Source organism: Anopheles ziemanni, chromosome 3 (genome assembly GCF_943734765.1).
Source record: "Anopheles ziemanni chromosome 3, idAnoZiCoDA_A2_x.2, whole genome shotgun sequence".
Classification (NCBI taxonomy): Eukaryota; Metazoa; Arthropoda; class Insecta; order Diptera; family Culicidae; genus Anopheles; species Anopheles ziemanni.
In genome coordinates, this window is record NC_080706.1 from 95,229,779 (window position 1) to 95,255,055 (window position 25,277).

Genomic DNA, 25,277 nt, shown 5'->3' on the forward strand with positions numbered 1-25,277 from the left:
AATCAGCGTTACCAATCGTTGCCAAATCGCGAACCCCGTGCCAACACATTCTTCCGACTCGGCCACCCTGTACTCTGTACCATATATCCTTCCATAGTCATCATGATACCACGTAGCTAAGATCAACAGTAGGCGCTGTGAAGCGTGTTTTTTACAGCGTTACGTCGACGTCTTCATCGGATACTAGGTGTTCCTCAGTTCACGTGCCAAAGTAACCCTTGCCACGGTGTGTGTGGTGTTCCTGGTCGGACACACGAGACACACGCAACACACACGACACCAGATACTTCCAGAAGAAGGGTATGGTATGGGGGCATGTTTGCATCAATAGTTTGTGGGTCTAATGTGATTTTTCTCTTACATTCCAGGTCCAGGGTAGAAACCAGGCATGAAAAAGCAAAACGTACGGACCATCTCCCTCATCGTGTGTACGTTCACGTATCTGTTAATTGGAGCCGCAGTGTTCGATGCTCTCGAGTCGGAGACGGAAAAGAAACGCTGGAAGGCCCTGAGTGGTAGGTACCGACCGCAACAGGAAGAATGCGGCATCCAAACTGGGTTATCGTTTTTTAACGTTTCTTTTTTAGCGATTGAAAATGTCCTCATCACTCGGTACAACATTAGCGCCGAGGACTTCAAAGTCATCGAGACAGTTATTATGAAATCGGAGCCACACAAAGCGGGCCAGCAGTGGAAGTTCTCGGGTGCGTTCTACTATGCCACCACGGTCCTGACGACGATCGGGTACGGCCACTCGACGCCCTCGACCGTCAGCGGGAAGATCTTTACGATGTGCTATGCGGCCATCGGCATTCCGCTGGGGCTGGTGATGTTCCAGAGCATCGGCGAGCGGGTGAACCGACTGAGCAGTGTGATCGTACACGCGATCAAAACGTCGTTCAATTGTAAGAAAGCGATCGCATCGGAGGTGGACCTTATATTGGTCGTGACGACGCTGAGCTCGTTGACGATTGCGGGTGGGGCGGCCGCATTCAGCAAGTTCGAAGGCTGGAGTTACTTCGACTCGGTGTACTATTGCTTCATCACGCTGACCACGATCGGCTTCGGCGATATGGTGGCCCTCCAGAAGGATAATGCCCTCAACAAGAAGCCCGAGTACGTGGCGTTTGCGTTGATTTTTATCCTTTTTGGGCTGGCTGTGGTGGCCGCCTCGTTGAATCTGCTCGTGCTGCGGTTCGTGACGATGAACACGGAGGACGAAAAGCGTGACGAAGCACAGGCCATACAGGTATGGGTATACTAATCGACTCGACCGAAGCACTTGGCAACACTAAACGAAACGGTGCTCGTTTTCAGGCCCTCCAAATAGCGGTCAAGCTGGATGGAGACATCATCACCGGCAACACGGGGGACAGTGTGGACGAACGATGCTACGAGCGGATCTCGGTCATCAACCCACTGACCGTGTGCCACAACTGTCCGACCAAGTTCGACATGACGGAGGCCGGCAACGGGTGCTACATCGATACGAGCTACCGTTACCCGCTGATGGATTGCGAAATGACGCAGCTGCGTTCGCCGGCGGCGACCGTCGGTGGTGGCCAACGAATCCACGCTTCCGTCGGTCAGGACTTTGAAACCGACGACGAGGGCCTAATACGACCGCTGCGGTACGACTTCCATCCTAGCCGCGGACGTGCATCGGTTTGAAAGTCCCTCACCGTGAGAAGGACCGTGTAAAGGCTTTCACGAAACGAGGCCCAACGGACTCCTAGGAGGTCGGTACTCTTTGCGCAAACACCACTAAAACACAAAACATAATGACATGCTCGACAAAATCTCGGTCAATTAGTGACCAGCGGAATCATCCTTCTCTTGTGTACTTTTGTAAGAAAACTCCCTTCACCAAATGCGTATGAATTGGTTAATTATTAAGGAACAAAAAATCTAGCGTGTAATAAGACGGTTGATCCAATTTTAGCAATTGACGAACAAAGAAGTTTCAAATTCGGGGGAACAAATGGTTCAAGCGTTATTAATAAAAGCGGAAAAAATTATCATTAGGCTTGTGAATGTTTTTTCATCCTTTCCTTTTTTTTATCAAGCAATAATATGTTTAACTAAAATCTGGATTATAAAGTGAACCCAGAACCAGCAGCAGATGTATTTAATTTCTTCATTCTCATGCGTTTTGAAAAAGGTTTGATTGCATGTTCCATTCCACACAAGCAAACGAAAAAAAGCGACTGACGCTCGTGATGCAGAAGTAGCTTTCGGAAGGAGCAAACACCAGAGTCTTTTGCTTTTGATTACTATTTATCTATGCGTATAAAAATATGTAAATCGGATACTCGAGAAAAGTGATTCCTCCACCGTGTTATCTTACAAAACTTGTTTCACACGGCCCCTGCTGGTTTTGGGGAAAATATTCCCATTTTCCCCAGAGTACCATCGACACCGCTGTGTAGGAAAGGAACATCCGGTATTGCTTAAGGATTTGGTTTGGAGAACACGAGGGACGAGTTGGTTAGGTGGTCCAAACAGGTTTACTTTTTGATTGTGGTTCTTATCCTTTTTGCAACATTGAAGAGCGAAACTTTTTTCATTTTTTTGTGTTATTCTTCAATACAAAACTTTTAAATTTGATTTTTAACCAAAGCTGTTTCCGTTTCAAGCTGTTCCTCGTTTTCTTGCAGAAATGTGCCTGATACAGTTGTATATCTTCTACTGCCACCAAATACCTGGCAAATGATATTCGATGTTACCGATTGAAAGTGAAAGTTCTCTTCCATATTCGCAGCAAAAATCGATCATGTTGATGGCATTACCTTGTCATAAAACGACTCCCAAGGTGCAAGCCTTTTTTTATTGATCCCACATTAGCATACAAATTATAAAAAATGTGTCAATAAGCTAACACGGCAAAGGGCATGGCATGGGAATTTTCGCATTCATAATTGCCCCTTTACATGCTCCTGGCCGTTTGGGTGAAAAGTTCAGAGACAAAAAAAAAGTATTCGCACAAACGACAAATTGACTCCCCCGGCTTGGAGGTGTGAAGAAATTCAGCATCTAAATAAAAACGTGTCTGCAATGCCATACCTTAATATTCATGAGCCTGTTTTATGTAAAGCAGTCCACCCTGGTTGGCCTCGTAAATGTTTTTCCTTTTACGCTCCAAACCGGGAAGGCTCCGAAATGCAGGAAAATTATATGCAGGAAGTTGGTTGGTGGAATTGTATCCCGCTTTGAATGGTTCAATTTGGTTGCTGACTGGCAGAGAGAACGAAGTCATGTCTGGTGCGAGACCTGATCTTCGACGTCATCAAGGGATTTTAAAAGAGATCCCGTTTCTAGGCATTCCGGTAGAATTTGTAAGTTTGTTTTTGGTTTCAAATTCATTTTCCCCTGTTTACAACATTCCAGTTGCTTTGCATAACATACTTTTCATGCACTCGGGAGTATTGAATAATCCTGACCTTATTTTTCTACCCTAGTCTACTCCACATTAAGTCCCTTTGGCCAGTGATAAATGCGCTGCTGAAATGGAGTCGGATATTAAAGCCTTCTAACGACATGTTGAAGATCGATACGGTTGAGTGATATGAAATTATTTGCGAAAGGTCACACGGAAGAATAAAAAAAATTGGCTAAAAGTTTTTTGAATGGGTCGACAAACTCCCCCAGGAATCGGCAAGCGTGTGTCCTCTTGAGGCGGATTACCATACACCCACAATATAGATCGCATGTATCCTTTGACGACATTTTTATCGTTCGTAATAAATTGCCGCACCTTTATCTTCGAACCGCTTTTCTCCGCAAAGGAACCGATGTCCTAAAGGGCCCCATTTCCCATATAATCACCAAGAAAGGGAGAGGGAGTTAATGGGTCAAGCAGAAACGGGAAAATGCTCTTGCCAAAGTGGTGTCTGTGTTCGGAGGAAATTGTGAAGCAGCATCAAAATATAACGGTTCCCGATGTACGACAGTACAGAATTGCGAGCAGTCCTTTTCCTATCTTGAACCGAAAATGTGCCTTTAGGCAAATTATTCGATTCGCCTCGGCAAGGGTTACAGGTAAAAGAGTCGATTTGGCATGCACTTATTACTTCCCAAACATACGTTAAAAACTTATTTCCGTTATGAATATATTTATTTACGGCTACCAACTAATAGCTCAGTTTACCACACTCGTCAAACTACCCTCAGGATTAAAAGCAATTATTTTACCGTTGCTCTGTTTTACCTGTCTGTGGCAGGGGACATTGCTACATATTTATGAAAGTTGTGAGAAAAATACGGCATTTAGGCAAAATAAGGAAATTTATCAAATTCATATGCTTTGGCCTCCGGTATCTTATGAAAAAGATTGCAAAGATTTTATGCTTATATGCCTTGAGCATTGATGATCTTTTGAAAAGCTAATTAGCTTGCGAAAATTATTCGTTATATCATCATTTATTGCTATAATTTATGTTCATTCAATTAAAAACAAATTAAATTGGAATGAAAACAGCTGTAGTTCAGGTAATTTATTGAACGCCCTGAGTGTTAAGTATAAACAAACGTCCAGTCAAGATCTCACGAATGATAGAGCTGGCAGCACTGGAAAGGGGTATAAATAGATGCGAAAATTTGACATTTTCTATTCCGATAGTTGGTCTCATCGTGAAAAGGTAAGATTGCACGTCTGCATGTTACGGGAGTGAGGTTATAATTGTCGTGAAATGTTTGTCCATTTCTTTCGCAGATAATGGCTTACTCGAAGAAATGCGGCCGTGTGCATCTGCAACGTTCTGATACATTTTACTGCCATGACAGCGTTATGGCAGTAAAATTATCAGAAATATTAGTGGTTGCTTATTACCCGTTTACCTACGCACTGGACTGTGGATCCATGGAAGGCGCTTACCAGCGGGACCGAGACGAGCGCACGTCCCCGGTACGCAGTTTTACCCGGGAAGAAGAAACGATCCGCGAGCACGCCAGTAAGCAGCCGAGAAGTCCTCGATGTTCTGATGTATTTTGTTGTCATAACCCGAAAGCATTACCGTTATGGCAACACAATTATCCGAAATTCCAGCAGGTTGGCTATCGCCTGCTGATCGAACAGCTAGAAGCAGCCTTCGAGAGGGCGTCGATTGTTCGAGTTCAATGACGCTCAGAATAATGTAAATCAGTAGCGAGAACAAATAGTTTTATAATAAACTCATATCCTTTAACCGTATATATTGCCATGGTTGTTTGGGTTTAATGAACCGGGGAAACTGAAAGAAATGCTTGGTGCTGGGTTTAATCTCTTTGTAACAGAAATCTTCGTTTTGATTTGCATGATACGCCTGTTGCAGCTCGAGCTTGATCAATCCATTTTGCTCGCTTGAGCGTAGATATGCACACGCGAAGTTATAGTTGAAATCATTACGTGATAACAAAACGAAGATTAACACGTAAAGGGCAACGTCGATTCCGGGGGACCAACAGCGTTCTTTCCCGTCTGCCGACGTCGGTCTGTTTGGACCGACAAAGCCGGTTTGGTAGGCCGGCGTTTCTTCGAATCGTACAATTTCCGCATAGCGCTTATCGTGTTAAATAATAAAGCTCCTCCCGATGCAGTTCGAAGGCAAAAAGTGGTGTAAATTACCGTTCTTGCCTGCTGCCTTTCCAATGGGATCATATTACAAAGTTATCGATTTCGGTCAAGTACGTGATGAAACGTAATCGAACGACTAGTAACATCAGATAGGTAATTATCATCCAACAGTGGCCGGGAACAGTTGTCTTTTCCATAGCGGTGCATTTTGCGAAGAATTGTGATTGTGTTCGACGCCGGTATTATTGTTTCCGGGGATCGCGTTGTTTTTTTATGCTTTGACGGCTGACACAACGTCTTGCGCGTCTTTGGAGTGTGTTTTACAATGTGCATTTCGTTCGTTATGCGCAGATGTTTTTGTTTTGATTTCTTGTAGAACCAGTGTTCCGTGATAGCTGCACCAGCGGCGTAGTAAATGAACAACGTACTTATTTTATCATTTCTGCAAACATTTCACTACCCGTGAAAGAACTGTTCGAAGAAAAGAAAAGTTTCTGTGGAAAGTTACCCGGCATTTCCTTCCTATTTCAACCGCATAACCATGGAAAAGGTTAGCAACGACAAGAGCAATGAAGCAAAGGTACAAAAGATAAACGACGTACCACGGGTACGAAATATCCTTCTCCGGGCAATGTGTGGCGTGTATTTGATGGCATTCGTTAGCTTTTACAGTCAAGCTGAAGGTAAGTGGGTAAACAAAAATTGTAATAGTTATCGAAGGGGTCTGCACGATCAAAAACATAGTGGGCTGCATTTACCTAGCGACCAAGGTTAGTTGAGCAAACTGTAACCTCCTTGGTCACGGTTTGAAATAGTGGTTAAAATAGCCAATTTGTTAATAACTTTTCCAAGCCTAACCCGATTTGTACGATATACCCCTCAAATTAAAGGTCTTTTTAAGACAAACAACTTTGAACGAAATAGTATATTGCCATATTTTCTTGTTTTTGAGAAAATAGAGTGTGTAGAAAAGAGATGGCACTATACGGTAGATAGCTGTACAGTGTTTATCCAACTTGTTTTGAGTCTGTTCATTTCAAATTAGTATTATGAAATTACGAATATATTTAGTTCTTGTCTACAACACTTGTAAGGAAATTGTTTTCAATGAGAAATGTTATAAAAGAATACTCGTTGTTCCTAAAAACTGTTACGGATTAAACCTATTCATAATCAAAATTTGTAGGCATAGTGATTTATCAGCGACCGAAGACCCGAAATTTTTTTTAAATTTCTTACCGTTAATGCTATGTAATTCCGGGGCTCACAACCTCAACCGCGTGGGTTCGAATATCAACCGAGACCGAACCCTCCCCTGTACAAGAGGACTAACTATCCACGTACCCAAAGGGAAAAAGTCTATTGAGCGCTTAACGGGCAGGCATGACCAAGACGGTCGTTACGCTAAGAAGAAGAAGCTATATGGATATATAAAAAATCCTGCGTGTTTTATGGACATAATTTTGCTTTCAACTTGAATTAGAAAATCTACTTCAAGGATACGGAAACTTCTAAAACTGGTTGTATGATCCATCGTGTTGACTCCGGCGACCCATTCTCGGTAATCTGATTCCGTAAGCAACCACCCTTGTCCCTCCCTTTGTTCATGCGAGCGAATCGAATGAATGAATGTTGTAATTTAATTATCTCTCAATTTAAGAAGAATCTCGGCAATCGATTCGCTCGTCCGCGTCGCTTTGTGGCTTTCTGTTGCTTCCCCAAGGGCAGTCAATCATAAGATGGCAAGTTCCTTTGCTGGTCTGTTTCGATGGGTAGATTGAAGGATGACACAAGACAGTAGCTCAGAATCTTGTTTAGGATAGGACGGAATACATTTGAAGTGTTTCGATTAATTCGTCCACCCCAGGACACGGTTCGAAATCATCCGGATTTGTCTTTTGCAGGATTGTACGGCGATGCGGGCATTCTACCGGCTAGACGAGTGCTGGTGAACGGAACGCTCAAGGAACGATTGAACCTACTTCAATTTGCTCCATTCATCGGTCTGGACAATGGCCACGAGGCGATCGATTTGCTGTGTCTAGCCGGCGCAACCATCGCTTTCGTTGGGCTCGTCTCGCGCGCGCACTGCCGTCTGGTCAGCTTCATCGCCATGTGGACGCTCTACTTTTCACTGGTCCAGGTGGCACAATCCTTCCGTCAGCAAGCCGATCATCTTCTCCTCGAGGCCGGCTTTCTCTGTATCCTGCTGGCTCCGGCGCAGCTATCGGACGGTCGCAATCCGATGGAAGAAATTGCACTGCTGCTGCTGAAGTGGCTGGTGTTTCGTTTCATGTTCGCCTCGGGCTCGGTCAAGCTGGCCAGCGGTTGCCCATTGTGGTGGTCACTGGATGGGTTGAAGCGGCACTACGAAACAATGCCCCTGCCGACATCGTACAGCTGGTTCACCTATCAGCTTCCCGATGCATTCCATCGTCTCAGCACCATCTACGTGTACCTAAGCGAACTCGTCTGTCCGTGGCTGTTTTTCGCCCCGAGCAAAGCCGTGCGTCGGTTTGCCCTCGGGTGGCACGTATTTCTTCACCTCAACATTATCGGATGTGGAAATTACGGCTTTCTGTCCCCGCTCGTGCTCACCCTCATGCTGACGCTGCTGGACGATAACGACAAACTTATTGTGTGGGCGCAGGAGTATCTTGGAGGCGAACGACGGCAACGTTCACCACGAAAGTCTCCGGGACGCACAGCGCCGGTTGCGAACGATCCGGATCGTCATGGTGGACGCATCGTGAAAGTGATAGGGTTGCTTATGGCCGTCGGATCGTGGATATGCTTCGGAATTGGCTTTTCGAATGAGGATTTCCTTTCGTTTAAGCCAGCGTTTACGAAGGACCAGTACCTGAATGTGATGTATGCAATGATTTGGGCAGCTCCGTTGATGGTTTTCGGTCTTATGATCAGAAAGTTTCTGAAGTTGCTAGCATCCCAAGACAGTGTAGGAAGTTTGGTAAGTAGGAGAATAACAAAAGGGACACAGCAGAGGACCCATAACTGATTTTTCTTTCTAATTGTTTAGGCCGAAGGGATGCGTCTGTTTTCTAAAAATCTTGGCCTGCTGATCTCTACCATTGTCGCGTTTACCGTGCTCCTTATGTCGTTCGTGCCACACTCGCGACTTCTGCCGAGCTCCGCTATCACCTCCCCCGTGATGACCCGTGCCTACGGTGGCCTGCACAGCTTGTACGTGGTGAACCAGTACGGGACACATTTGACAAAGATGCGTCCGAAACGGCACGAAATAGTGCTCGAGTACACGGATGACACAAACGATACCTGGCATGAGTTCGGGTTTCCCTACAAACCGTGGACGCCCGAGCGCGCCTCGTCGCTTTCCTACGGTTGGTTCTACTTTCCACGGTTCGATTTCAAGTTCTACGATGCAGCCGGTTCCAAGACGGACGCTCAAAAGTGGTTCTATCCGATGATGCAGCGACTTCTGCAGCACCAGCGCCCGGTATTGGATCTTTTCGATGGCAAACACGTGCCGACCAAGCCCCCGAAGTACATCCGTGCCTCCCTGTACCGGTACGCGTATACATCCTTTGCCGAGAGTGACTTCTGGGTGCGTGAACGCCTGCGCGACTACTTCAACGTGTCCTCGCTTGATGATGCGCGTCTGCAGCAAAAGCTTAAGCAGATGAGTTTCCCACTATCCGTGCCCTTGTCGGAGCCATCGTGGAATGGGCCGCTTCGCTGGTTGTTGGCCACCATTCGTCGCTTTATCGGTGCCATCGAGGGCAGCTATTTGGTCACGGGACTGCTCATGGCAGCCGGTTTGCTCATCTACACTCAGCACCAGCACCAGCAACAGCAAGGTCAGCAGTCCGGGCGTCCTTAAGCGTGGCACCCATGCATGCCAATGCCAAAACGGTGTCAATTTTAGTCAATTTATGCGCAAGAAAAAAGTAAAAACGCAACTTAAAACACAATGAAAGAAACAACCAGCACTGATAGTCTATTTGCTACGCTCTTTGCTGTATGCAATTTTATGTACGATTGAACGAGCAATAGAATTGCCGTTTTTGTTTCCTGTTTCCCTATCGTTCATAAGCACCGTCGTCCTTCACGCCGGGAGGCAATAAGGATGGCAAATAAACAAAGCAAAAAACCCCATCCAATCTCACATGGGATCGTGTTTCTTCATTTGCTACGCTCTCGAAGAGCTTCGTTTCTTTCCTGCTAAAACAAAAAAAATCCCAACCGGTTTCTTCCTCTTTGTCGTATCGAAAATTGGAATTGGTAGGCGATCTAAATATCCGGGCTAACAGGAAGAGAATGACGGCAAAAAACGGAGCAGGAAAACCTGAAATCCATCGTTAGCGATGGCTGCATTTTTTATAAGCTTCCGACAGGCTCGGACGAACGGAGCATTTTCCGACGGTTCGAATATGTCAGATTCCAACCGAGGTGATTGTTGACCAGGAGAAATTTTCGAGTTGGTTCGTACGATGAACCATTAGCAAGCATTCTAGACGCTCGGAAACAATGACGGAGTGGGAATGGCCAAGTTTCACACGCTTCTAGGAGTTATGCAGTTTTTGAGAAAACGGATCACTCTTGCCCACTGCTTGCAGCATCGATGCCGGTTCCCAGCCTGCACATACGGCAAATGTAAGCAATAATTCATAAGATCAAACGGGGGGATACCTTTTTTTTCATTCGTCTGCCCGCATTGGGCTTTGCTGTTCTGATTTCAGGTCGATTTTTGTGGAAATTTCTTCCATCAAGCATGTGACATAACGGGAAAAGGCTGCTTTGATTTTGATTCAAAAGCTTTAAACCCTTGTTTAAATGGAACGTAGGTGAAAATAAAATGTTTTGAACGTATTTCACGATCTTTTAGTGTGGCCTCTAATATCGAGAGAGGATCTAACTCGCACCATCTTTTGTAACTTGCCCATTCGAAGGAAATGTCTGCGACCAAGTTTTATACCTTTGTTACTCGAAAGTGCCCTTTTTCCGGGAACTTTTGCCTTCCCGTTCGACGTCCGTACGGATCTTATTTTGGTCCCTACTTTACCTTACCGTTTGTCGGATTGCGGATAGATGGATGGATTGATGAATAATTGACCAGGACTAGGACCGGGAGCGCATGGGTGCGGATCATGCGGATACATTTTTGAACGAACTTGGTTGTTCCATTTCGTCCAATTTTTCATCCGCACACTTGGTTGCATTTCAGGGTAACTAGCCTGCCGTCTTGCCCGAAGATTTCCTTCCTTTTTTTGAAATCCCTAAAGGACGAAGCAAGATCTCATGAACTCGTCGTGAGGCAGTTGCAATGTGTTCAAGCCTTTGAGGGCCACACTTTACAGCGCGATGAAGTAATAAAAGAAAGGGCCGTGCAATCCGGAGCACCATCTTAACCCCGGCTTGTGCAGCATAAAAGTGCACCCTTTGCTGAGTGCATCGCAGGGTATGAAAAACATGATGAGTGGATGCACTGGAAGGGGGATGACAAGATGACTCACCGTCTCACGGACCGGTTTGCCAATTGGGGTCGCTGTCGTTGTTCATCCAGCGTGAAGATGCCGGAACGCAGCCTGGATAATGCATTTACGCCATTATCCTTTCGCAGCGGATGCAAGTGCTTGTGCTGCACGGTTGTGGCCGTGCCATGTCGAGCGTGAAAAGATTCCAGCGCCCCGGCCTCGGCGTGTCGTCATCAAGGATGTCGTGGTCGTCTTATAAACCTCGATACATGGAATCTGCATTATTTCGGTCGCTCGCGTTGCATCCCATGGCCACGGGAGTAACACTGTTAATAGTAGCAGGCAATTAGAATGTAACGGTTGCGGTTTTCCGCGGATCGGCGTGGGTCTTCTTTCACTGTCTTTGGCGCCCTTTAACGCCTTGGTGCATCACGATGGGCGTTAAATTGTCAGCTTGTGCAATGGAGGTGCATACATTTCGGGATTGATATGACCACACGAGGGTACTAATCTCCAATGGAAGGATGGAAATTACATGTACCATCATTTGCTAATCTTCCAGTTTGGTTCATTTGTGTTTGTTTAGTCATGCTTTAGCGCTTATCCTTGAGTTAACCATAATTAGGTAATCGGTAAAAACCAATACACTGTTGGTTATGTACATCGCTTATTACAATCCTCTTTTATTCCACGCTCAGAACAGACTGGACTACTAGATGACTATAGACTACTAGATTGTTGAAGTTGTAATCGATAACTCAACATACACAATACCACTATCAATTTTCGATAAATCTCCTCAATAACAATAAAAGTTGCGTTGATGAGTTTCAACAAAGTAGCTACGTAAAAATTGAGGGAGAAATATAAAACCTCCTCTGAACATAGCGGAAGGCATACTTCATCCTTATGCATCGATATACACTGGAGGAAACAAGAATAGCACCACCCTGTTTTTTGCCAATATTTTTTACATTTCCATAAAATTGGAGCTTTTTCGAGTTTGGTACGTTATTACAATCAGTTTCACAACTTTCCAGTAGATTAAGGACGCTTTAATGTGGAGAATTACAATTTAAACCGAAAAAAGCTTAAAAATGGGGAGGAAATAAAAATAGCACCACTTTGGTTTTCTGTTCAGCAATTGAAGATATTTAAAAAACTAATAATCTTAAATGAGTTTTTAAGATATTAGTAGTTAGTATGGAACCTAAACTATAGAAATTAAATATTATTAGTCGTGTGTTATTTGATTTTCCTAGCCATTTAGAAGACATGGGTCAGGAACAGCATCGCTTCGTTAAAACCGAGCTAAACATCAAAACTGACCATGGTAGCAGAGGCCTGTTCCCTGAAAATCGTTCTAAAAACCTTCCGATTACATATCATAGCTGTAGGGTTGATGAAACATTCCGGTAACGACGGCCACAAGGACCAACGCGGGAGTAAAACCCAGCTGACGGAGATGGATATGCGAATAATTTATAAATAAGGAGCAAACCAGGGACGAATAGTGATTCTAAATCATGCAGAATTCAACTTAAGATGCCAATAAGACGTTTGTAGCAAATTACGTTGAACGGGGAAAACTACAAGTAGCCACAAAGATTCCGCAAGTCCAACATGACAGAGCGACATGCATTGAATCGGTTCAAATTCGCTTTAAGGTATACTTGTTGCAGCGACGCATGAAAAAAAGTTCTTTTCAGGCTAAATAAAGTTCATTCTTGGTTTCCTACATTTTTGACAATACTTTTAGCTAGATCTTCAACAAGAACCTGGTGTTAAAATGAGCCCGAACGTTTTTGGTGTTAAACCATTGATATGGGGAGTTCTCTCACTGCAACGAAAGCTTACCTTGCCATGCATCTGACTGAGAATGAAGTTTGATATACTAGAAACAAGATTAATTGCACAAAATTAAACATGGATGAGCTTAGACTTCGTTTTCCAATAAAAATATAACGGATTCCATGAGTTGATGTTAACTACAGGCTGAATTCCTGATATAAGAATGGAGCTATCAAGGTGGCCAGCAGGCTCTTTGTATCCTAATCGCGTAAAAAACCTTTGGCCTATTCATGGTCATCGTGGTTGACTTCAAATGTCAAACAATGAAGCAACAATTACGTGCTAATTCGTATTCGTGAATGCTGGGAGCGCCATGAGCAGAACTCTCTGAAAAAATGTATTTTGTACCTCCAAATCCCAGCATATTGAAGGGATTAGATACAAATAAGCTTATATTTACTAATAAAATGATTAAACTTTATTTTAATTGAGGTTTTGTTAGAATATCTTCAATTGCTGAACAGAAAACCAAAGTGGTGCTATTTTTATTTCCTCCCCATTTTTAGGTTTTTTTCGGTTTAAATGGTAATTCTCCGCATTAAAGCGACCGTAATCTACTGGAAAGTTGTGAAACTGATTGTAATAACGTACCAAACACGAAAAAGCTCCAATTTTATGGAAATATAAAAAATATTGGCAAAAAACAGGGTGGTGCTATTCTTGTTTCCTCCAGTGTATGAGAGTGCCGAAAAGTGGAAAACTTTCTCATAGTAACAATATGTCGACAACGATGCCGATGGATGGAGAAAGGCACCGTGGGTGGTTGGTGGTTGTCTTGTTTTTTTTTTTTCCTACCAACCAACAGCAAGAGATGCCGGAAAACAAGTGTTTGTAGATTATTCACCGAGCCGAAATGCAGCGAAATGAGTTAGCTCTTCGCAACGGCTCCCGGAAACTTTTCCGAGCTTACCTTACTCTGGTTTTTTTTTCGTTGCGTTCCTGCTTCGAAGCAGATCTTTTCAACGCTTTCAACATGCGTACGGGCGTGAGTGCAGTGCATTTGGCCGGCTTCCGGTGCCGAGCTGAAATGTGCGGCGCAGCGGAAAAGCAAAATGCGATCGCAGGAAGTGCAGTTTTCTTATGCATTTCTTGATTTCCGCCCCCCGGGGAGGAGTGTCAGATGGAGCGGGTGGACATGGCGTATAATTTATCTACCCGACGACGATGATGTTGGTGGCCAACCTAACGTGTGTTTTGGGGAAAAAAACTCTCACGCACGGATGGGGCCCGTGGGGTTGGCCTCGGGAATAAAGGAATGTCCTGAGAGAGAAAGAGAGGAATTTCTATTCCATATACCATTCCGTTGACGTCTGGTTTCCGGCCGTCCGGGAGATGTGTGTTTTGCTTTTCATTTTCCGCCTTTTATTCCCCCTACCAGGGTTTCGGGCCCGTTGTCATGTCCTCCCGTCCCGTCGGTACAATTTGAGCGTGAATTTATCTTTCCAGATCGTGAATCCAGCAACAACAGGATCACCCCAATGGGGGGGAAGAGGGGAAGGGGGAGTGTTTCTGTCGGTTCTACGAATCTTAACGCTGCGTGGAAATCTTCTCGGCTTGCTCGACCACCTTTCTCTCGTCGGCCGGGGGGAAAGAAGGAGGGTCTGTTGGTTCCGTTCACTCTTGCCAGATCGTTTTAAGGCTAACGCGTCGGAAAACTACTGTCCCACGAGGCGGTGGAAAAAGGGATCACGGTTAAGCTACGTGGGAGAGGTGTGTTCGTTTTGTAGCAGAAGAACAAAACCGGAAGCCGCCAGCCCGGGAAGGCGAGGGATAAAAGCGTGCTAAAAGGACCTGGGGTAAAAAGCGATTGCATCAAGCAAGAGTACATTGTGTGAAGGGATGCAGAGTGTAGTTTCTTTTCGCATTACAATGCACTCATCCCGGGTTGCGTGCTCGTTGACAGAAGCTCGTTCCCTGTTCGCCAAGGAAGCTTTTCACCAAAATCAACCAACCCCGCTTTGGAGCAGGTAATAACGGAGCACTGTATTTACGTTGAGCTAGTTGTCCGTCTGTTCGCTTGTTTGTCTTCCCACCGACAGTTTATTTTCGCGAGCTGTTCATACAGGAGCCACTTTGCCAAAGTTGCACATGTGTCGCCCAAGAAAACGCAGCCCCACTAGCAAACTTTTCCGTAAAGTGCAAACCACAACCGAGCAGCGTACGTACGCTTTTATAATTTGGTTAGAAGATGCCAGGCAAAGAAGCGTGCATTCTTGCAACCGCGAGAAGTTCGACCTGTTGCTCTCGGCCCGGGTATCGGTTCGAGCGGGTTGGCGGGGGGAAAACTAAGACATTTTCCAAAAACCACACTTCACCGAAAGACACAGCTTCGGGTCACCTCGCTAGCGAATGGTTGGTCGTTTCTTCGGGGGCCATAAAAAAGGGGAGGAAAATAAACGAAAAGCTTTAAAACTTTATGTCCCACACAGGAAATGTTTGAAGTGGTCACACTTTACGATATTGATGACTAATTTATGATTCAATCTGGTCCCTTGAGAGGTAGAGGACACACATTTTTTTAGTTAGAATGTAAAAAAGTGGCTTAAATTATATTTCCCGTTTTTTTAAGGCATTCTACACCAGGTATTAGGGAGGCCGTTTGGAAAAGTTTGATACTAATAATTCAATGATGAACCTTGGCTGCATCCATTCTCGAGAGGAAAGCCGATGGAAATGAATATTAATAAAATGTATGGATATTACCTTTGCCCTCCTCCCCTCCCTTACCGTATGCCTGGTGGTGCCAATGATGTTGATGATGATGCATCAATCTGATCTTTTGGTGAAAAAAGGTAATGGTGACGACCGTCGTGCCATAAAGGTGTGCCGGGATGAAAAGTACTGAAAAGATGCAAATTTAGTGCCCCTTTTTTTATGTCATTCGACATTCTTTTCGAGCTATCAATTCTCATAAAATCTCTGATTTGCGTACCACATGCCATCTCGGTTGATGCGATCGTTCTGTTTGTTATGTGCCATTGTGGCGTGTGTGTTTGTGTGCGTCCAAAATTTTGCTCCTTGGGTTGGGAAATGTTGAACACATGCTTACCTAGATATGTGTTTTCCTCAGCCGTTGCGTCGTGAAGCAGAAGTTCACCGGAATGTCGGATGATGAGCGGAATGGAATGCTGGGCTCCGGATCCTCGGTGACACAATTGCAGACACCGGCAGTGAGATGCGGCAGACGATAAACATCGTCTCGCTGGCGGCCCGCTGTGACTAAGTGACATAACGACGATGACGACGACGATGACGACGCCAAGGAATGCCTTTTTGATTATTTAACATTCTAGTTGTTGCCAGCGCCCCGGTGCGAGTTGTGTATGTATCTTCATTTTCACCTGTTTTATTTGCCGCTTTTCCCCGCATCGCTTGGTCTTATCAGCACGAGCACGACACCCCTCGGTCGCATGCGGTTGGCTTTGGCGATCCCAATCTCAACCAGGCACAGGAAGACGGACTGGAGTATCCTTCGCTTCGGGAAACGGCAAGGGGACGACGGCCGGCGTTGAATGAGCTTCTCCATATTTTTCCTCGCCCTTTGCTTGGCACATGGAATGGCGTGAGAATTTATTTGCTGTAATTTGCATACTTTGACGGGTAGGTGTGCGTGTGTGTGTGTGTGTCTTTGTCTGGCTGGCGTCTTTTTCCTGACGATTCCAGGGAAAAGGGAAAAAAACAAATGGACACGGTCTCGCGTAGTTTGTTAACACTTCGCCGTACCATAATTTGCTGCAAAGAGTTAAGGTGGCTGCTTGGCGTTGGTATCGCCCTGCGAGACGAGGTTTTATTGTGAGATCGTTATTTCTTGCCACTCTGCCACGGGGAGAAGAAGCAGGCCGCATAAAGGGCCCGTCACCATTATGTTCCATTTGCTTTTCTTCCCTTTGGCTGCTGCTTAAGGACGTGTGCGTGTGTGGATGATTTTTATTTCCATGGGAGAGAAATCCTTCGGGTCGGAGGATGGAAGTGGGAGAAGTGGGTGGCTGATAAAAAATGTATGTCCAACATATTTTTCTTTCGTAACTCTCAACTACATCCCCACCCTCCTTCCTCACCCGGGGCTATCCACGATGGCATGGCATCCGATCTCGATGATGAAAATGTGAATTCCAAAAAAGAAAAAGCCACATCCGGGCCCCGAATGTCGGGGGGACCAGAATCCGGCGAAACTTCCCTTCGTCCTCGCTGGGGGAGGGTTTTCTTCTCCTCTCCCACTTCGTCTCTGGGTTTGGTTTTTATTTGCGAATGACATAAGGACACCGGTTATCTAGTGACGATTTTATTCGCGCCAGTTGACTTTGCCTTCCGTTTGTTCCCGATTTCTAAACCCGGTTAGAAACTCCTTCCTGGTGGATGTGTGTCTGTGTGCGGCCGCGAGTGAATAGTTCTTGTTCCCGAAGAAGGACATTTGTAAAGCTTTCCTTACTCATTTATTGTTTTCATGTCTGGACCGGCTTATCGTATGAATTCTTTTTTTGATGCTCATTGTACAAAAGTCCACCAAAACAAGATAAAAAGAAGCATAAAATTACTTCAATTGTCCGATCCGGATGTAGCCATGTCTGAGTCGGTATGGGACGTCTATTGGTGAAGGGATTCTGTATACTTTTCGCAAAAAAAGATTATATCGTCATTCGTCTTCCAATGGTCGATGGAGTGGAAAAATGTTTCACAAAAGATGTTAAGCTCTCAAACGTTGAAACTGACGCGGTTTTGCATGCATCTCACATGACTGACGTGGAATGTCTATCCTGGGAAACGCTTGTGTTCAGGTGTATCTTTTGTCGTTTTGTGTCTCGGTCGCAAACGAGCTCAAGGTCCCATGGAGTTTTGTTGAATGAAGCTTGCGGTTATGATACGCGAAATGATGTTACACGTTGCATAGGCAAAATAAACAATTCCTTTAGGAAAAGATTCTTCCCACATGCGGTCGTAGATTCTTCTGAAAAGGATCTGCAATACGTTCCGTAGGTGGCTATTGAGAAGAAAGGCTTTGGTTGAACACTGATTCCACTAGGAAAACTGTTTCTTTCACACAATTGGGTTTCGTTCGACTCATACAATGTAGCATGGCTAGTACATTTACAACTAAAAAAAAAGGAAATGGTCAAATGAAAAGCTATTTCCCAATGAAAACCAGCAAAGCATTGAATTATTCACTCAATTCTACGTCCAGGATTTTTTTTTTGAATTCAGATAAAGTGAAAGTCGTTCGAGTAGAGTTTCTTTTCATCTAAACACGAGAGCGCTTCTGGCGTGTGTTGAACAATACTTCCACCTTTCTTCCTACGGTTGGGTTTTTCCTCATCCACATGCACGGGAAAACTTTGAACACACCAGCGGGCTCCATTATATCCTGCATGTTAAGCAAAGTGAATTGTCTTGCAAAAATCTTGTGCTGAGTAGTACTTGCCCGGGGAAAGGACTATTTAACTATTGCAAACAGAAAAAGCACACACACACACACCCGCTTTTCCCAACTTCTTGCACGCCTCGGTCAAGACAAACGGAAGAACGTGTTCATGAGTCCGCCGGGCTTGGTTTTTGCGCAGCTGCTTTTGGTTCGCTCTCTGGTAGGGAAACTTGTTCCCTGCGGGGAAAAGGGGGGGGGGGGGGGGGGAGCACGAACTTAAACTGCCACCAAAAACGCATTCCTAATCCTCTTAAGCAGGCAACGTCGGGGAGGTGTTGGTTTTTTGGTGAGTCTTCGGCTGGTTCTGGAAAGATTTCCACATCCCGTCCGACGTAGAATTTCCAACCGCAGTTTGAGTTTTCCCGCAAGCTTGCTTGCATTTAGTAAGTGCAGGTGCACTTTCCAGTGTTTGCCTCAGTGTAAGTACGTAAATTGGCACCGGTTTTTTGAGGGAGAGCTGGTTCCGATTCGCGAGCAACACAGCATACGTTTGCGCGGGGGTTTTCCTACGTAAGAGCGTTGTCGTTGGTCGTAGTTTTTCATCTTGCGGTTACGTCGAGTTGCCTAATCCCTTGGCTCGTTGTCGTTTTCCATAAATGAGTCGGTTAGACGTTGGGGCGCTTTCCTCAATCCCGGCCCGCTCACTCGCTCCACCCACGGGGGTTGGAAGCGACACCTCATAAATTATCAAGATAAATTACAACACTCACTTTCATATTTCGGTGGTCGCCTTTTTCTTCACTTCACACCAACGCCGCGTGCAGTCAGCGATTTGCGGATCCACTTCGTCCCTTTTGGCTTGGGAGGGTTGAAGTTAGGAGTTTTTCCACCGACCACGGACCACCACAGACGGAGTCAACCATCAGCTTTACCGTCAGCTCCGCTGTAATCCTTTATGACAATTAACATAAAGTTGTGCCGAGTTGTGTACTTCGCCGGGGCTTCCGGGCTTAGATGGTGGCTTTTGGGGGAGGGGGGGATGTGGCTCGTAAAAGCGAAACATTTGCGAACAATCTTGACAAGTGCACCTCGATGGGGTAGGTGGGGAGATGCGTGGGGGAAGAATGAAGGTCCACGAAAGCCCGGTCTCGGCTTACGGCAGAACTCATCCGTAGCTGGTTAACGAGTGCCAAGAATGATGTAATGCTGCTTGATGGAAGGCTCGGCATCCGGCGGTCGGTCAGTGATGGTTTAATTCAATTAAGCTCGTTGGCCACCATTTATGACCGCAAAACCACGACCGAAAGAACCGTCCAGGTCGTTGGTTGGACGTCGACCCCTCTTCTGTGGCTTTTGGTAATAAAACAAGTATTAGGAATATTTCCGTTTTTCCGTTCCAAATCCCAATCAATAAAACTGATTTATTCACCTTGTTTCGGGGTCCAAAATGATGTTCACAAAAGTGGATCCATCTCCCGTTACTAATTATCGAAAAATTCCGCTCCAACGTTCGTCAACGGGAACCGTCCCAAAAGGGAACGGTTCGTTTCCGCCCCGACGCATTTGGTTAAGATCGCTTTTCCCGGTGAAAGTTTACTTTACAAGTTTTCCCGGTAATGTCCTGCCCCTGACGAAAGGCTAGAAGTACCTTCCATCGATCATTAGAGTGTCCCGAACCACGATGCAACACATTTGCAACATCCGTTGCATTCGTACAAACGACGTTTCCCCGACCGACGACCCTTTTCATGGCGTCGACATTCCAAAAATAGCTCACACTGGATGTGCTTCATGCAAAACGGGGGACAAAAAGCTCTTGAACAACGAGCATAAATCGATTTTTCCTCTAAATCCTCTAAAATGTACGACCAAAATCTGAAAGAAGGAGGGATTAATTTTAGAGTTTTGTTTTTGTGAAACATGTAAGTTTAATAAAACAATTTCAAATCATTTTTTCACAAAATCGACAATCGATAAAATTTTAAAAATGGTTTCTAAAAATGCCGTTCTTCTTTCTTCTATCTTTTCGTATCTTTGGCAACCATTCATCCTTTTCCCGCATGTACCGAAGTGTGTCTCAAAATGCCACTTATTTGTTATTTTCCTTTGCTGCAAAAGAGCGCCCAAGCATGGCCCTTTTAGATTTCCCGGTCTTCTCTCGCTTCAATAAATTTTCACTCGAGGCTCGATACCACCACTTCCCCCTCTCACCGGACCCCACCAGGAGACGCAGTGCTGAATTAATTGGCAAAATCTGACTTGGCATACTAATGCCGTTGTCATTAGTTTTGATTAAATTTATGAAACGAAACAAAAGCATCGCTCTCCCTCTCGTTTGTTCGCCCCGAAACCGGGTCCGGGGCTTTCGGTTTCCCCTGATATCTGAATGACACTGACGTACTTTGCACTTTTGTGTGTCTTCTCTGGTGGGGAAAATTTTGTAGTAAAAAGCTGCCAAGGAAGGGACGCAGGAAGCTTTAAAAAGGATCGTAAAATCAGGCAGGTGGAAGGAGGACGGAAAAGTTCGTCCCGCGCACACGTTTCCCTGTGTTTTCCTTTTCCTCACACCTCGGTCGAATGCCGGTTGGTCGGTTGTTGCTTGCCGCAAACCGGCAGACGATGGATTGTGCCGGTGCGTTGAGTCATTTCCAACCGGGAGCAGGTTTATGTGTGTTGGCCCGGGGGCTTCCCAGCATTACTAATACCAGGGTCTTGTGTTGGCGTGTTTGTCGGTCGCACGCACGCACGCACGCACGATCGCCACGTGCGTGTGTTTGCCGCATGCTTTTGTGCGGCACACCGTACCGTGTCACGTCACGTCAGCAGGATATTGAGGAAGCGCCGTTCGCATCGTTCGCACCGGTGTCCTGTACCATCTTCCTTCGACGTGGCTTTATCACAAACAGCATACTTTTCCCAGCAGTGTCATTTTTGCTTCGCTGGCACGAGCGTAAAGTTTTCGTTTAATTAATTCGAATAGGCACGTTAGAGTTTACTTTCAGGCTCCGGCGGCGGCGGTGGCTTTCTGATGCTGGCTTTAAAGCGAGTCATATTGATCGTAAGACATTGAAAAACGATGCACGCTTCGATCGATTTGTATCTTAAATCAAATGTTCAGCAATAACTTAATAACTCAAGGATTGTTTGTCATTTGCTCAGATAGAAATAATTGCTGTAGAACAGGGATGTCAAACATGCGGCCCATTGGATGCGGCCCGCGACCCCTTTAAAACAATACATCGAAAGTTTGGATCATTCAGTATTAGCTTTCGTTTGAATAGCAATATGTTTTTTGTGAATGTCTCCAAGAACTGCGAATTGCAAGAGAACTGAACGAACATCAATTTAAACAATTTCTATAAGAAAGTGATATACTACTTTGATCAACATCACGCCGACATATAGCGGTTGACAAGAGCAAAGATTTCACACAGATTTTTCAATACAAGCGAATAAATAGGGTTCATAGAAAACAAACGTGATGAACTACAAGAGCATTCTAAATAAAATAACAGATGTGGAGCAATAAGTTGGCTTTAGTAAAAATCCAGCTTTACTTTTCTAAAATCATTACCAAAATGCACAATAGTGTGGAACTGCAACATATATTTAAATAAACTTGATGTGAATTCGTTAAAATTTCAAAAACGATAGATCAAGAAACCGTCTGTTTTATTCGAAATTGTAAATTTTATAACAAGTACTACAATATAAAAAAATATGAAAGTGTAAAACATGATTGAGTGTTTGTATAAAAACACACAAATAAGAACAAATTTTCATCAATCCAATCAATTCTACGTTTTGGCCCGCAAACCTGTTTTGGGATAAAATGTGTCCCGCGAGGTCAAACGAGTTTGACATCACTGCTGTAGAAGGTCAATATTTCCCAAACATTTTCTCTCACAGAAGTAAAACGAAAGCATTTTGAGTGGATAAACCAAAGCTCTTGCTTATTATATTTTATATAGCTCAATACTAATGTTTATGGAATTCCATAACCACCAATATGAGAGTTTTTCGTCTTTTCCACAAGGTCCTACCACACAACGGTTCCTAATACTGACTGAGCATTGGGCTTTCCTTCGCTTTTACCATCGCCGATGTCCCGAGGCTCGCTGAGACTCGCGGGATCGGCGCTCGTCCGCCTTCGTCACTGTTGGGCCCATCTTGAGCCACTGTTCGCACTTCTTCTTCGACACTTCCAGCCGATGCCAGGGAAGCTTCTCCCGCATCAGCCACTCGAACCGTTCGTCTTCGTACAGGTCGTACTCCCCGTCGGTGATGGGGAACCCGTTGGGTTCGGAGACGGCATCCAGCATTCGCCACATGCCGGAGAGCGAGTCCCGCTCGGCCGGTTCCGACGGATCGCGCGGATCAACCGGCTGAACCTTCCGCACCCGCCGATGGCGTCGTCGGTGCTGATCGAGTCGCTTCTTCTTCTCGTCTAGATGATACTTGAGGTCGCACTTTCGCAGCATCTCAGCGATGTAGCTCTGGAACTGTGGGCTAAAGCTGTCCGTGTCCGTCACTCCGAAGTCGGTGGGTATCGGCTCGTCCGAGGTGGGAATCCCATCCTCTGGAGAGTCATCCGGAGGAAGTATACTTTCTTCAACCCTGTCTTGTTTGTCGCTGACGAGCTGGTCGTACACCTGCCGGAACTCGGAGGTGAACTGATTGAGCAACATCATGTCGTCACCGTCATCTTTGCCGGGTTTCTGAAACACGGGACTCCAGTTGTTAAATCCGGCTGGGAACGGAAGTGTTGCAGCAAAAACTCACCTTTTTCCGTTGATCCAGCAGGATGTACGACTCATCCAGATCGGAGAATGGCTCCGAGAGCGCACTGCGGGTCGAGTCGGAGCCATCCGGCGAGGCACGGTCCAGCTTGCCCTGCCGTGAACCTACCCTGGACGCCACCTCGAGCACGGACAAGGGCCGTAAAATGTGCAGGATACTGTCAGAGAAAGCCTGCCGCACTTCTGGATCCTCGCTGGAGCCGTAAGCCTCGGGTGCGTCCATATGGATGAGCTGCTGCACAGGAAGTGTGCCCGGTGCTTTGATTCCCGAACCGCCCCAGGTCTGATTCGTTGTTGGATCGATAGGATCCCCGGGGGTGGGAGTCAGCTAGGCGTCCCAATGTATGTGCGCCGTATATGTACTGGAAGTTCACCGGACGACGGAGGCGTAGGAAAGTTTTGTTTGACCCGTTTTTTTTTTTGCGACACAACACATTAGCATCCGGGTGCGATTGTCGTTCGCGCCATGCCGTACGGTGCACGTTCCTCTGTTGGATTAGTTTCGGGTTATTCCCCCCGGGGGAGAAATAACCGTTTCATTCGTTTCGGGTGAGTTGGATTGATTCCAAGGGAAGTGGGAAGGAGCGGCGGGCGAATTTATTCAAGAACTTTTGAAGCAGTTCCTTGACACCCCACCGGGGTTAAGGGAGCTAAATTGATTTTCCTCCATTCTGTCCCACGCCTTGCAAACTTCACAACATGTTTGAGAGAGATATAGAGAAAACATTGCTACTATCGGATATCGGTTGAGTCATCTTTGAATACGAGATTAAATGATATACAACTCCATGGTGAGAATTTCCCAAAACTTGAACCCTTAATTCGGTATCACGCCTCAACCACTGTTCCAATTCGGGATAACCCCTTATCAGTACGACCGACGATGAACCTCCAATAACGGATAATCTTGGCTAAGCTCCGTAAGATTACCGATTGCTTAATTCAGATTCCTTGGCTTATCAGCGTGCTATCGACAACCGACATTATTTTGCAATTGCAGAAACCACGTAAAAAGTAACTGGTTCGACACCGCAATCGTTCGGTGGCTTCTACAATGGACCCGATTTCGCTAGACTGATGGCGTTGTTGACTAGCGACTATTTTTAGGCCATCCTAAGTGACTCCAAAGTTGTAACTGTCGCGTGCAATTTGACTACCCAGATTGATTCAAAGCCGAGGGGGGGCCGGGAACGGGTTTTCACCTTGTAACCTGGAAGCGACATTTCCCGTGACGTCGTAGTATCACTTTGATCGGACTGATAACGTCCTCGCCACGCCACGAGCCGTTAAAAGTGCAACAAGTAGTGATCGGTGTCGTTACATGTGTGGCATTGTTGGTTATTCCGTAATTGATGTCGGTCATCGAGACCTATATAAAAAAAAATACAGATATGCATCGAACGAACGCACAACTTATCGCCATAAGTCAACGATGACGTTTCGATTTGAGTTACGCTTTTATTTTTGGCAAAACAAAACTTTTACAATCTACCATTTCGATGGATAATTGAGATAAATTGTATACATTTTTTTTTACCTTTGCCTTTTCTGTAACGGAGTTTGTTTACTATTAGCTCATTTGCCCGGTTGCACGGGCTGTACTATGTAGTTTTTATGGGAAAGCTATCTAGGAGGTGAAATATGGAATTTTAGTCAAGTGTAACATTCATTCAACATTTTATTTCACGTCCAGTTGGGTCACTTTTCAAACCATTGAAATCGGTACTGTCCGACTTCATATCAATCTTAGGAAGCTTTGAAACTATTTCTTGCTAAAAACTGTCTATCAAACATCTCCTTCAGTTTCTGCGTGTTTTTCCATCGGAGTTAGCTCTGGATTGCGTTCTGGTTGATTTGTGCATCTTCACTATTGAAAGTATTTCATAAGGCCTGGGCCCGGTGCTACGGTTCATTTTAAAATTGCTTCAAAACACAATTTCAGCTTGAAAAGTATTTTGATAATCCAAGTATCCTTACACTTTCCCAAATCAAGCTGGTTGCTATAGCAATCAATGCTATGTAATGGGAACAGCTGTTCGGTACTTTATGTCAAAAGTAAAAACGTTTAGCAAGTTTTGTTCATCTTCCATATTTGTGGATAAAAAAAAGAAAATACTAAACATCCGTGGCAAGTTAGTGACTTCAAATCGAGAACAAAGCGCATGAAGACGCTAATTCAGTTCTTCTGTTGCGGGACTGTTGGTTTGGAATTGTTTTCCTAATTCTGCAGCAGACTACCGACTTGTACAATCGTACACCTTACAAGT

General features: G+C 45.2%; 3 protein-coding genes across 3 annotated transcripts; 2 read left to right on the plus strand and 1 right to left on the minus strand.

Moving 5' to 3' along the window:
- The first annotated feature begins 388 nt into the window (after positions 1–388).
- On the plus strand, positions 389–1,891 carry LOC131287404 (two pore potassium channel protein sup-9). The gene is made up of 3 exons (XM_058316449.1): positions 389–515; positions 588–1,249; positions 1,318–1,891. Exons 1-3 carry the CDS (start codon positions 389–391, stop codon positions 1,669–1,671), a joined length of 1,143 nt encoding a protein of 380 aa, XP_058172432.1. The 3' UTR covers positions 1,672–1,891.
- Positions 1,892–6,092: 4,201 nt separating this feature from the next.
- Positions 6,093–9,695, plus strand: LOC131287046 (lipase maturation factor 2-like). Its single transcript, XM_058316061.1, has 3 exons — positions 6,093–6,234; positions 7,456–8,519; positions 8,589–9,695. The coding sequence occupies exons 1-3, from the start codon at positions 6,093–6,095 to the stop codon at positions 9,408–9,410; spliced, it is 2,028 nt and encodes a 675-aa protein (XP_058172044.1). The 3' UTR covers positions 9,411–9,695.
- Positions 9,696–22,302: 12,607 nt separating this feature from the next.
- Positions 22,303–23,233, minus strand: LOC131289020 (uncharacterized). The gene is made up of 2 exons (XM_058318212.1): positions 22,994–23,233; positions 22,303–22,929 (listed from the first exon to the last, which is right to left on the minus strand). Exons 1-2 carry the CDS (start codon positions 23,231–23,233, stop codon positions 22,303–22,305), a joined length of 867 nt encoding a protein of 288 aa, XP_058174195.1.
- Between the last annotated feature and the right edge of the window lie 2,044 nt (positions 23,234–25,277).